The sequence below is a fragment of the Myotis daubentonii genome, chromosome 12, assembly GCF_963259705.1.
Source record: "Myotis daubentonii chromosome 12, mMyoDau2.1, whole genome shotgun sequence".
Taxonomy (NCBI): domain Eukaryota; kingdom Metazoa; phylum Chordata; class Mammalia; order Chiroptera; family Vespertilionidae; genus Myotis; species Myotis daubentonii.
This window is the reverse complement of record NC_081851.1, coordinates 52,069,392-52,083,120: the sequence shown is the minus strand read 5'-3', so window position 1 is coordinate 52,083,120 and position 13,729 is coordinate 52,069,392. Positions and strand designations below refer to the sequence as shown.

At 42.8% G+C, this 13,729-nt stretch overlaps 1 protein-coding gene across 12 annotated transcripts in view; it reads right to left on the bottom strand.

Annotated features, from left to right (window-relative positions):
• NRXN1 (neurexin 1) overlaps positions 1-13,282 on the bottom strand; it is a 1,007,877-nt gene extending 994,595 nt beyond the window's left edge. For 5 of the 12 annotated variants that reach the window (XM_059659863.1, XM_059659864.1, XM_059659865.1 and 2 more), the window contains exons 1-2: positions 12,827-13,261; positions 8,356-10,025 (exon numbers count right to left, since the gene is read on the bottom strand). In XM_059659863.1, the coding sequence (XP_059515846.1) occupies positions 8,356-9,130 (775 nt within the window). In that variant the 5' untranslated portion in view covers positions 9,131-10,025; positions 12,827-13,261. Of the gene's footprint in view, positions 1-8,355; positions 10,026-12,826 lie in introns of all 12 variants that reach the window. The other 7 variants (XM_059659869.1, XM_059659870.1, XM_059659871.1 and 4 more) reach the window with 4 other exon arrangements.
• Between the last annotated feature and the right edge of the window lie 447 nt (positions 13,283-13,729).

The following is a 13,729-nucleotide window of genomic DNA, read 5'->3' as shown; positions in this document are numbered from 1 at the left end:
AGTAAATAAGCAAATTACAGGAACAAAGTATGATGAATTCTTACAAGCTATTCCATTTCTTTATTATGATGACATTAGGAAATGGCAGGAAATTTAAGGGTCTGCCACAATCTTCAACGCTAAAACCTTTATTATATGTCAGCCATTCAAATTAGCACCAAATTGGCAATTAGTGAACAAATTCCCAGCATCCATTAGCTGTTTGTTAAGTAAAAGGCACATGCTATGTAATATAATGGACAGGGTTGCCTGCTGGGGCAATGGGCACACCTAGGCTCTGCCAATGACCTATGGAACTTTGGGCAAGTTAGCCTTTCTAATCCACAATTTTCTCATCTATAAATGGGAATTTTATAAACCCTTTCAAGTAGGATGTCATAAGAATAAATAAAATGGAGAAAACACATTGTACAGTGCTTTTCACTCAGTAAGCACTAAATTACAATAGCTACTGTGATTCTAAGCAGAATGATTTTAAATGTATTTGAGTTCAAGAGGTGCTTATAGCACCATTAAAGGAAGGGTACCTAGTACGCTTTTTGAAATAATGTGATTCCTAATACTTTGGGGAAGAAATCATGTACATTTCTAGACTTAGACAGTATTATGGAATTGATGGTCAGACTAGCAATGTTTCCTCCAATATCCAATCACTAATTTAAAAATGTACTGAGCTCTTACAACATCCTCATCACTCAATTATTGAAAATTTCAGCAGTTAAATCCTCCTAATTGGAAAACTTACATTGCTTGAATATGTTGGTAGGACTTTCACTCAATAGATGCAAATGTAAAATAAGAACCTAGGTCTAATCTCCATGATTAGGACACAGAAATTGGAAAAAAGATCAAAGGTTGTACATGTGTTTAAAACAGAATACTTGTTTCTGTTAGATTTATTCAAATATAAATACACTTGCTCTCTGAAATGGTCTTTGGGTTTGTTATAAATATTTGACTCTTACCTAAAATTTTAAAATATGAATTCCTTCGTAATTAGATTTTTTAAAAATATATTTTTATTTATTTCAGAGAGGGAGGAAGAGGGAGAGAGAGAGATAGAAACATCAATGATAAGAGAGAATCATTGATCGGCTGCCTCCTCCACGCCTCCTACTGAGGATTGAGCCTGCAACCCAGGCATGTGCCCCTGATTGGAATCGAACCTGAGACCCTTCCGTCCGCAGGCCAACGCTCTATCCACTGAGCCAATCCGGCTAGGGCGTAAGTAAATTTTTTAATGTATTCAGGGCACTGATACTCACTGAGCAGCATTTTTGTATAATTCAATACAGTAAAGAAAATAAATTTTAAGTGTATAGCTCAGTGAATTTTTATAAATATATATATACCCATGTAACCATCATCCAGATCAAGCCAAAGGCTCGACTGTGTTTTCTCCTAGTCAATACCACTACAAGGTAACCTCTATTCTGGCCTTTATCACCATAGGTTAGTTGTCTGTTTTGAACTTTATGAAAATAGAATCATATAATAGGCACTCATATAGTTGTTGCCTTAAATTACTTTTCCATTGGGTTTTACACATGAGGAACAAGGGGACCAATGTTCTCTTCAATCAGTTTGTCTGTATTTATGTGTCGATGTGTAATAAGAGAATTCTACCAAATGTTATGCATACTATTGAGCATAAATTATCTAAAATGACCCCAAAGTAGATGTACAGAATCATGTTTAACATTATCAGTGTTAACATTCATAACATCCTAGAGCTTATCTTCCCTGCTGCCATTGGACTATTCTTTCAAATTTTGATGTTTTTCTGAGAATTTACTTCTATTAGCTACTCACAAATATCTTGAGGGAGGTTAGCAGGAATTTACAATATATTAGTAGTCTGATTAAGTGTTTCTCCATTTACAATATTGAAAATAAAGCATAAACATTGGTGGCCTTACTCTACTTTTAACAGTGGTCTAGAGGCACTGTTGTGTCTTGAATTTAGTTTTTTAGATCCCATGCCATATTTTGTTTACACATATTGTGTAAATAATAACATGGAAGGAAAATGAGACAGCATTGCACCTATTCTCATATTCAAGTAAACATACATGGAATCCATGTGTAAGAGAGAAAAACAAAAAGCCCTGCAATTTCTGAAAGGTTCTAAAGCAACAAACAAAACCTTTCTTTCAAAACCTAATTGAAACATTTCAAGACGTACTATTCAGCAAAGACCATGAAGTTACTGATTCCTGTACTTCCAAGTAACAGAAAGGGGACTCAGCAATAAAATTACAGAGAAATACACACAAAAAGTGTAAGTGTTTTGCATCATGAACTACACTTTTAGAATGTAAAAATGACTTATTTTGAATTAAGTCAAAAAAAATACTTGCGTACTTTTTGAAAGTACAGTTTGCATAGCAACTTCTACTAGAAAGTTTATTATATCTCCGTACTAAAACAAAGCCTGAATATCTATGATAAAGCCTAATTTCCAATGCACATTTATAGTTAAACCTAAAACCAGTGTAGCCACCACATGCTCACTGAGAAAGGGATATAGAATGGGGTCAATAACTGTTTTCAGGAACCAGTATGGCTCAAGATTCTAATTCACACAATGCAGTTAAGAATAACAGAAATATTATAAAGTCTTTTCTATAGTCAATCAGGAGGGTTTTTTTAAATAATCAGTTAAATTATCACAATTCATTTAATGATATCCAAAACTGGAACATGATTTCAATGGATATATTCTTATGATAAAAATATAATCTGTTCATAATAACTGTAAGAATATCTTATTTGAACTTTTAAAGCTCAAATATATTACCTAGCTTCTCTGCAGCATACTTGTAAATAACTAACTTCTAGGAGAGCCTCAAAGACAAATTATAAATAGGATAGATATCTTCCTCTATACATTAGGATAAATGCAGTAAAAATCACTATGTATAGGATTGGGATGGTTAAAGGTATTAGTTTATGTGGAAAGTGATAGTTTTTACAAATGATTTTGTATTAAAGGCTGCTTAATCATAGAAAAATTCTCAAACAGAATAACATTTTTAAAAATAGTTTGAATCATAACTAGACATAAGTAATGTTAGAGCACAACAGTGTAAAACAGAGAACACTGTCTTTATAATTTACCTTTATTTTTAAGTTGAAACTTTTGGGCTAATCAAAGATTATTATGACATTACAATTTATTTTAAGTGAGAAAAAAATGATCCATATTTGAATTGTGCTAGAAAGTGCCCCTAAAAAAAATGGTATCAGGAGAAGTAGTGGTGATAGTGATGGTGGTGGTAGTTAGAACAGAAATACCAAGTAGACACTTCAGAATGCTTGCTATGCATCAGGCAACTGTTCTCAAAACTTGACATAAAGTCATCTGCTTAACTTCGATAAAATCCCTATGAAATATGATTATTAGTCCAATTTCAGATGACAAAACTGAGGAATATAAGTTTGAGTGTATAACCCCTCAAATAAGGTAGTGTGGCCCCAGAGTCTGTATAATTTAACCTCTACAATTGCATCTCAAAACAATTAAAAACTCAAAAGAATACATTCCACCTCAATTGTGGCATTCTAGAGTCATAACTCAATTTTGGATATTAATTTATAGCTGAGATAAACTTTTTTTTTGGTAGACCTGATAGATGCCTTTCACTTTAAGAGCTTCCCAGAATATTTTATCTATATCAAAATAATTGATGGACTTCTCCATTGCACTCCAAGCTTTCTCATCACAGATGATGCACCTTACCCACAATGGTACACTTCAAACAAAACTCTGGTAAAATCTCTGAATCATTTTTGTCTAGTACCTACCTATATGGTAAATGCTTTTTTTTAACCCTCACAAAGATTATAAGTATCTACATAATATTTTCATTTATTGTAGTGCTTAAAATATTGAAAGCCCAGAATCAATCAACCAATATATATACTGTCACAAGAAAGACATATTTAGCAAGGTACTTGAGGGTATAATAAAATATGACATTGCCAATGGGCCCCAGAGCCTTAAGAGCCAATGAGTATATCTGCCAGAAACCACATGACAAGTCACAAAAAGGTTCAACGAATGCTTTGCTTTTACAGGTAGAACCAAAGTGTTCCAAACAACGAAGAGCCTTAGATTTCTCCACGTAAGTAAACTGACAAAGTTTCTAACTTCCTTAGAGAAAGAATCTTGTTTTTCTCTATGTGCCCTAGTTCTGTCCACAGCTTACAGTGGGTGCTTAACAAATGTTGTTGACTGACAAACAGAAAATAATGTTTCCTCTGGTTTCCTATCAATCTGTTCTATACACTGCAGCCAGAGTGACATTTTTTAAATATAAATATAATAATGGCATCCTCCTCTTCACCTTCCACACAAAACTCCTTCCAGTGTTTTTCTACCACTTTTACATTAAGACTAAAATCACTGACAAGGTCTAGAAAGCCCTGCATGATCTGGTCCTGCTACCTCTAAGAGCTCCCTACTCAAGGAACTTGTCTCAATTGCTTGAATGTGCCGTGCCATCTCCTGCACCAGGATTCTGTACCTAATATTTCTCCTCTGCCCTTACCTAGTGAACTCCTTCTCATCTCTTGGGGTGTAGTTTAGCGATCACTCTTCAGTACAACCTGTTTTGATTAGTTCAGTTCACACTATTTTAAGTCATCACAATACTGTGTACCAGTCCTCCAAAATACTGCCATTTAAAATTCCCATCTGTTTATTTATTTTTAAGTATTGTGCCTCCTCACTGGAATGCAAGGTCTGTGAAGAAAGTAACTATTTCTGAGAGTTTACCATTTTATTGCCTGAGTCTAGTACTCAGGCGCATACAAAGCCCTCAATTTAAGAAATAAATGAGTAAATAGGGTTGTCTATCTGGTCCTCTTAGTAAAGTCAGAGAATACAGAGGCTTTATTAAATGACATCCATCACACTGCCATGTTTGTTAATATTAAGCAATCAACCATCACAAGCCATATGTGTTTATGGCTATTTAAACAGGGGATGTAAACAAAAGAGACAGAGTGAGTCTTGTAAGGAATTTTAATATAAATGATCCTGAAATACATGAAACCTGGACCTGGAAATCATAAAAAGTTTAACTTAATTTGTCATTGATCAGCCTTTTATTCTCGTTTTTAAGGTGAGTAGCCATGGAATTCACTAATTCTTTTAAGGTGCTAGGAAACTATTAGTCCTCTTAAGTGGAAACTTATTAAATAATAATGTCCCTGAGGCACTTCGAGGAGTATGATTCACTAAAAAAGCTATGTACCCCACAAGTGGTCATCATTGAGAAAAGATGACATTCTTAGATAGTTCCATTCCGGGACTGACTTTAAGGGTCAAAGAATGGAACTGATGCATAAGCTAGCTCCATTCCATCAGCCATATATATATATATATTTTCTCTTGATTGATGCCTGAACCTGAAAAAAATATCAACCCTAATAAACTAGAAATCTTATTCAGCAGACATGATAATACAGAGATAGAGAATCAGTGTTTGTGCCCAGACTCTGCCACTAACCTGTTCATGACACATACTTCTTTTTAATTTTCTTTCCATTACTACATAAATAAATAAATAAATAAAATTTGCTAGGCCAGAATAAATAGAGTGAGGATAAAAGTGAACTCATTAAATAAAAACATTCTAAAAACTCACAGATGCATAAATTGTTTCAAGACATTCTAGGCCAGGGAGGGAGAAAGAGAATAGTCTCACTGTCTCTCTAGTAACTTTGTGTTATTTTGAATATGAAGACAACTAAAATAATAGACATTTTTATTAAGTTAAAAAATTATAGTTGACACCAGACATTATTTAAATTTTATTTAATGTTTGCTGTTAATTTTTTTTCTGAATTTTCTCTAATGGATGTGGATTTATCTGTTTTTGAATTAGTTTTTTAAAAGAATGTGGCAATCCCTGTGAATGCTGCCTGAGGCAGGGCTTTGTTTATACTTCATCTGAATAGAAATGATCTATCCCTAGCCATCAGTAGATGATTGGTGTTGAGAGAGGCATCAATTCTCAATTAATTATTAATAGTCACTTGACACACACAAAACAGGGAAAATCATCAAAATGGAGCCAATCCTTTTGGGGAGAAAGACTGCCTTTATCACTCCATCTCCCATTCCTGAGATAACCAGCCTTTCGTTTTCTTTCTATGACTAGTGGTGATCTCTGCACTCCTGGTTCAGGCTCAAATTTCCACAATGAATCAATGCTCCAGGACAATCCTGGTGGATTTTATTTTCTGGGTAGAATTACATTATGCATCAGGTACTATAATGTTCAGTTATGTAGTTTGGTATTTGAACTTCTTCCCCTTATGAAAAGAGCTTTCCACTTGCAAAATAAAATGCATTCCAGAGACATCTAATTCTGCTTCTCATCAACATATTACTGTCGCCATGCTTTCTCCAATCTGAGCTACTCCTGATTATACATGACCCCTGGATCCCATGTTAAAAATACATGGAAAAAGTAAAAATTGTCATTTCAAACACCTTCCCACAGAGCACAGGCTGGGTCATATTTGTTTCATAATTTAAGGAAGTTACACCTTATGTGTTTTTTATTAAATGGCCTGCTCTGTATTTTAAAGTGCCATTGGGATACTTACAGCAGTTTTTGCAATAAAATAATGTTCATTTTTATTCATTTCTATTAATCAGTGTAGAGGAATGCAACTTCAAATTATATTATGGCAACTCATCACATGTAGTTATCTGAATCATGATTTACAATTAAGTTAGATTTGGTAGAGGGAAACATGTATTGTTTTATTCATGTAAAATATAACTACAAAGCCTGATGCTAAATCCATGGAAATTTACTGGCCACACTGAAGTGCAGTATAGGCCATGAAATAGTCTTCTATAATGACTTAAGCCAAAATATAATGAAAACAAAAGCCCTCATGAAGACAGAGCAAGAAAATAACCTTTTACTTTTTTTCATAAACTCAGGAGCTCTCCTAATCACCAGCTTTTTTCCTCCTATCTCGCTTTGCTGTTTAAACAAATACAAATTGTATCAAGCCTTCATTTTTCTTAAAGTCAGGTGAGAGAGGACTGCCAAATCTAATAAGATTTACAAGGGCTAGTTCCCCTTAGCAGTGTCAGCAAAAATAAAAACCCAGAAGACATACAGTAATATACAACCATACATAGAGCTTAGTCCCTACAGCTTTCAAAATCAGATTTAATAATTCACTTCTCTTTAAATTTCAGCCGTAAATACCATTTGCCCATGTGTTGATTGCCTTGATTTGACCCTGACATCTTCTCTCCGGGTCAGCCACAGATATATCCATGTTTCACTGGTTTCATATCACTCACTTTCTGTTCATAGGCTTTTCTGTATTTACACAACAATACTGTTCCTTGATCACTGTCATGCAGTGACATTGGAGAGAAACACACGAATGACTGAATTTTCCAAGGGGAGAAAATAAAACTTAGATCTGATTTTATTTTAAATGCCAGACTGTTTCAATCCCTAAGAACAACAGAAATGACAACTTGGCCTCCACTACTCAGATAAATGCCATTTGCTGATTATCCTCAGATAATCTCTTGCCATCCTTCACATGCAGCCCCTGTTTCTTCGCTTCCCAGCCCAGCAACATCTAAATGTCTCTCCTATTCAGCTTCCCAAAGCATCTGCCGATTGAGAAATGCTGTTAAATCTCTAACATTTCTAAACACGAGCTGGCCTGTCTCCCACTTTAGAAACCACAGAAGTCACATCGTTTTACTTTTAAACCGACCAATGCTGGACTTGGTCGTAGCCATAGAAAATCTTCACATGCTCCTCCCCGGTTCTCCACCACCAGGGGCGGGACCCCACGCTTGACCTGTAAAAGGCGCAGCAGTGCCCCTCACCAAGCGCCCCTACGTGGAGACCCTCAGCCACGCTGAGCCTGTCCTGCACTTCACTCCTCCCCAAACGGGTGCCCCACCTGCTAACGCCTAGCTGCCTCCCATGGGGGAAATCTGTGCACTCTGGATGCAAGGTGACATTGGCGAGCACAGCGGTGGCTCGGGTGGGCCCTGGCCTGGTGCAGATGGGGAGCAGCCTGGCAAAGGCTCCAAGGAGCGGATGGCACAGGGCATCCTCCCGGCCACGAGGTGGGAAGCAGGGCTGGTGGACAGGGGCTCCCCAGAAGGAAATGGAACCTGCACACGAGGCTGCTCAGCCCTGAAGAGGAGGCCAAGGGCGCAGCGGTGGGAGGTGCAGAGGCGCACAGGCCGGAGACCGGGCTTCGCCTGGACACCCACGGAACCGCTGTCCCGAGCGGGCAGCCCCCCTGCCCCCGCCCAGGCCGAGGCCCCGGGGGAGGGGCGGGCCTTACCTTGGCTGCAGTCCTTCCCGTGGAAGCCGGTCCGCGAGCAGTCGCACACGGCCTGGTCGTCCACCACGGAGCACACGCCCCCGTTGAGGCACACCCCGCCCTCGCCCTCGTCGCCCGCCTCGCACGGGCTCCCGCCGCCGCCGCTGCTGGGCGGCTCGTCGTCCAGCCTCACCTCGCCGCTGTCCACGGGCAGGGCCGGGGTGGCGTTGACCCTCACGTCGCGGATCCAGCCCCGGAAGGGCGCGCGCTCGCGCACGGCGGCCAGCGTGAGCTTGAGCGCCGCGGCGCGCAGTTCCGGCGGCAGCCCGCCCACGAACAGGCCGCTGAACACCGTCATGTCCCGCCGCTTGGACTTGACCTCCACCCACTTGGCCTCCGCCTGGTCGATGACCAACGTGGTGTTGCGGAACTGGCGGCGCAGGAGCACGCGGTGCCAGGCGCCGTCGTTGACGGGCGTGTCGGCCAGCAGCGTGGCGGGCTCGGCGCAGAAGATGGAGAAGCTGAGCTGCAGGCGGCCGCCGCGCGTCAGGATGAGCTCCAGGAAGTCGCAGAAGCCCTCGTCGTCGAAGTAGAGCACGAGGCCTCGCGCGCTGCGCGTCTTCAGCTGGAAGCTCATCTCGCTCTCGCAGCAGGCGTTCCACTTGGGGAAGCGCGTCCACTGGCCCTCGGCGCCCGGGAACTCCAGGCCGCTGCCCAGCTCCGCCCAGCAGCCCAGCAGCAGCAGCGAGAGGCACAGCAGGACGCAGCCCCCGCGCTGCAGCAGCGCCGTCCCCATGCTCGGGGCGGGGGTGCGGCGGGGGGGTGCCGGGGCCGACAGGGTCACGGTCGTCCTGGACCCCGTGGTGCAGAAAGAAGGGCCCGGGCGGGAGGAGGGAGGGTCAGGGGGTGTGGGCAGGAGTGGGCGGGGTGCGCCCTTCTTTACCGAGCTCTTTTTTTCTTCTTCTTCTTCCAGCAACCCCGCCCTCTCTCCTTATAGTCCCGGCCCAACTGGAAGAGGTGGACCCCAGGGGTACCGGGCAGCCGCAAAACGTCCAGACCAGAGGAGGGATACACTTTGGAGGCAAGGTTCTGGAAAAGGCGTCAACAGAAGGTCAAGGGAAACCGCGCATCCATTTGAGTCGGATGAACTAGTTCGAGGGCATCGGTGGTGTCAGCAGATGCTTCCTCACTCACTCCTTAAATATCATCAGCTGCCAGGGACCCTCAGAGGTACCAGGCAGAAGGGAAGCGGTTAGAATCAGGTGGGAAGTACAGGCTTCTCAGGGAAGTACAAGGGGCCGGCAGGGAACCAGAATCCTCGGGTGCTTGTGAGCGCCCTCTCCAGGTGCAGTGCCCCAAACCCGGAGGGAGAAGCGGGTTCCGGGTCTCCTGAGAGCACCACCAGAGTAGTTTCAAAGGCCTGCCTCTGCCGGCATCGCACGGACTGCCAGCACCACTGTAGCCAAAGCAGAATTCCTCGCAGGCTGGATTTCACTTCTCCTTTTCCCTCCCCAACAGCAGGTCTTCAAAGCCAGACTGTGACGTAGCCAGAAGCTGTTAGATGTGGAAATCACAACAGCCCCTCTTCTCTCCACCTCTGCAAGGCCACGCTGAGATGCCAGCTTATCAATTGGTTTCGTGTCGGTGATGCATTTTGGTTTTATTTTGCCTTTGAATAAGGACCCGGAAATCTGCGGAGAATTAAAATGAAGTTCTAAAGTCATGCATAGCATCATATAAAGCATTATTCTGCTCAGAAGTCAGGAATATAACTATTGCTGTTAGTACGCCAGAGTTAACCTTATTGGAAGGAGCTTATTTGTCCTGATCTACAAGCAAGACATAATGTGTCCCAATAGTTAATATCACACACAATTACCCATTACACCCCTGTAGTTTATGTAACTGTTAACAGGTAACCCTCCCAGGTTGTCATAGAGACTCAGTTATGGTTATTTCTTCCTTTCCCTAAGAAAGTTTAATTTTTTAAAATACATGAAGGGAGGCGAGGGAAAGGGCCCTTTAAAGAACTCTGTTTATATTGTGTAGTAGTTACGTGGACAATAAAAATACAACTTATTCATATCTCAGTTAATAGCGGATTTTACAATAGGCAAAGGAGATCAAGCTGCCCACTGGAAAATGCTACCTTCCATCTGTATAACACTCCTATCATGTTCTTTTTCTCAGAGAGAGAAGGAATGTTGATGGTTTCTTGAGAGTCTTTTAAAAAATTTCAAACAAGTGTTTTCCTGTCGTTTAAAAAAAAATGAATAATATAGTATAGGAGAAAACATCCCACTGGAGTTAGATATCTATTTTTGGCAGCATTTATGACTCAATTGCCATATTACAAACTCCTCTACAGATGTGTATTTAGTATTTTGCCTAACTGCGTAGTGAACTTACTGCCTCCTCAAGTACTTATCTGTCTGCCAGCTCAGAACGTGCGTGGTCAGAACAACCATGTATGTTACCTTAGCTGATATGACTCTGAGATGCTAGAATTTAAAACTGTATCTTTGAATTACTCACAATGTTATTAAATCACCTGTCTTTATTCAACTCTAATCTGACAGGTTCTTGAAATGGAACATAAATAGTGGTTTTAAACTCATTTCTTAACCAAAAAAAATATTACTCTCATATTTTGACAAAAATTCATGAATGTATAATCTGGTTATGTCGAGCAAACACATGTACCCCTCGCCCCCCAGACAGCGCGTGTGCACGCGCGCGCGCGCACACACACACACACACACACACACGCGCGCGCGCGCGCGCGTTATTGCCTGGACACAGACCTCATTATCCAATTAACACTTTCCCCTTCTACAAGCTGAAACCAGCAGTAATTTACAGCACCGCATTGTGCTGCTGCTCCCCCATGGAGGGAGCTGAGAGCATTTCTCTTCAGTACAGAGCAATCCCTACAGGTGTCAGCTGAGAGCCACCAAGCGAGGGGATCCCACTTCAAGTTCCTCCCCAGATGAAATTGATGACTGGTTCCCTCTCTTTGAACACATACACAAAACACACACACACACACACACACACACACACACACACACACACACACACACTGCCCACTAGCAAAAGGAAACAAAAATCCCAGTAGCTTATTTATTATGGCTGCTATATCCCACACCATCAGCAGTCACCAGCCACAGCTTGTCTACTCCTATGCCAAGCCAACGAAAGATGCTCTTAAAGATCATTCTAAGATAATGTATTGTTCAGTATACTCTCATTTTTTTAAGCGGACCCAGGAATCTGCCAAATCTTCCATCGTTTATGAAATAATTCTGGAAATTCAAAATCAAAAATAGTGCTTTGTAACCATCCCCAAGCTCATGGGTCAGAAAATCCTTTTTCTGTGTGACTCCGTTGGGTCCGATTATTTTATTACTCACTGTTACATAGATCACAAAACCTTTCTTCACTCTCTTCTGCCCTCCTCCAAATGCAAACCTTGACAGTTTTGCTGTTGTTGTTGTTGTTGTTGTTGTTGTTTTTTAAGGGATGGAGGAGAAGGGGGAAAACACACATATATATTCTTAACCACAGGGGAGGTCAAAGGACTCTCCCAGTTCTTAGAGGAAGCTCATTGTGTGAGAGTATCTGTATTGATATGGAGAAAGAGGATTCTCTCTAGGTGCCGGAAAAACCTGGGAGTTCACGAATTAGAGGATGATCTAAAAGGATCTGAAAAACAACCTTACTGCAGCCAAAGGAAGAAGCGCTCTAATTCAAAAGCCGACGAACAGCCTCATTAATCTTTTCTTTCATTTCTAGAATCATATTCATTCCCAAGCCACTGGAAGGATCGATACAGTATGCTCAACGGCTGCAGTTGCATTTATTTTAATATGTTTGTGGTATCACACACACACACACACACACACACACACACACACACACACACCCATGCGTGCACACCTTTCTATGCACCCTTCAATACAGACCATCAAAAAGAACCTGGAAATTTGGGGGGAAATTTTAGAAGTGCCTATCGTTCCCCCCTGGCTTTTGCCAAGTCCATCAATACCAATGCACACCCCAAATTCTGCCTGGCTTTCCCGCCCAGTCTCTAAGCTCCATCTCTGATACCAGGGCAGTTTCCCGGAGCCTGGAGTGGACTACAGCAATCGAGGATAGACACAGCATGCGGCGGATGGGGAAGAGAAAGAAAGCGGTAGATAATGGACCTATTATATTGCTTCGGTTTCTAACTTGTCTATTTTCTTTCTTTGGCTAATAAATCACTGCATTGAGCCTTTAACTTACTACCCCGGTTCCACTATCTCCTCTTCTTGCCTTCTATTTAAAAGGCTGCATGCAAAAACCACCAGGATCTCTACTCCACCCTCCCACCACCCATCCTTCCCTGTGCATTTGTAGCAGATCCTGGCTCAGTTACAACGGGGGAAGATATCCCTCTCCGGCTGGCCTCGCCCCATCCCCTCCCCCCACCCCAATTGAGCTTCTTTACCTGCCAGGTTATTCCCCTTAGCTCGAGCCTGAGCCTGAAGCACGCCTCGGTCAAAGCGAATTTCCTGAGGTCTGTGGATAAGGCGACTGCCGCTGCCTTTTCGGAGGCGTCAGGCTTGAGCGTCTAGCTCCAGGAGTGCGGGTGGGAAGAACAGGCAGCGGAGGGGAGCAGGAGGAGGAGGAGGAGAGGAAAAGGACTGGGAAGGAGGAGGCGGCGGTGGAGCCCGAGAAGGCTGGGTTACGTGACGCGGGGTGCTGTCCTTCTGAAAGAGAAGGGCGGAGCTGAGCTCTCCGCAGTACCGTGGAGAGCGGCGGGCCGTCCTCGAGCTGGGATACTGGGGGGGTCGCCGCGCGGGCGGGCGCAGCCCCTCCAGCTCCCGGTCAGGATGCTGCGTACCTGGGCTTCATCCCCTGGCAGCGGGAGGCCGATCCTGGGGGCGGGGACCTGCCGCAAGCGCTTCTAACTTGTCACCACCCACCCTCCGAGAGAGAGAGAGAGAGAGAGAGAGAGAGAGAGAGAGAGAGAGAGAGAGAGAGAACGAGAGAACCAAGTAGCCTACTGAGCATGCCCAGGCCCCTGCTAGACCCACGGAAAGCTATTGAAGATTTCACTTCTCCAAGGTTTACTCGTGATTGGGCGAGGGTACCTTAAGAGGGTTCGGGGAAGGGCTCCGCAGCCAAAAGAAAGGGCCAAGGAGTCAGTATTTAAGATGAGCACTTTGCTCTTCTGCTTGAAAGCCCTGAAAAGCTGCAGCTTTTCGAGGAATGCAGGGACAGGCAAGACACAGTGGCTGGCATTTCCCCAGATCCAACGTTCCTGGATCTTACTCCGCCCTGGCCTGAGTGCTCCCTTCACGCCTTCCCGATCTGCCTGGGCTGTGCCAACAAGACGCGCGAGGGACCG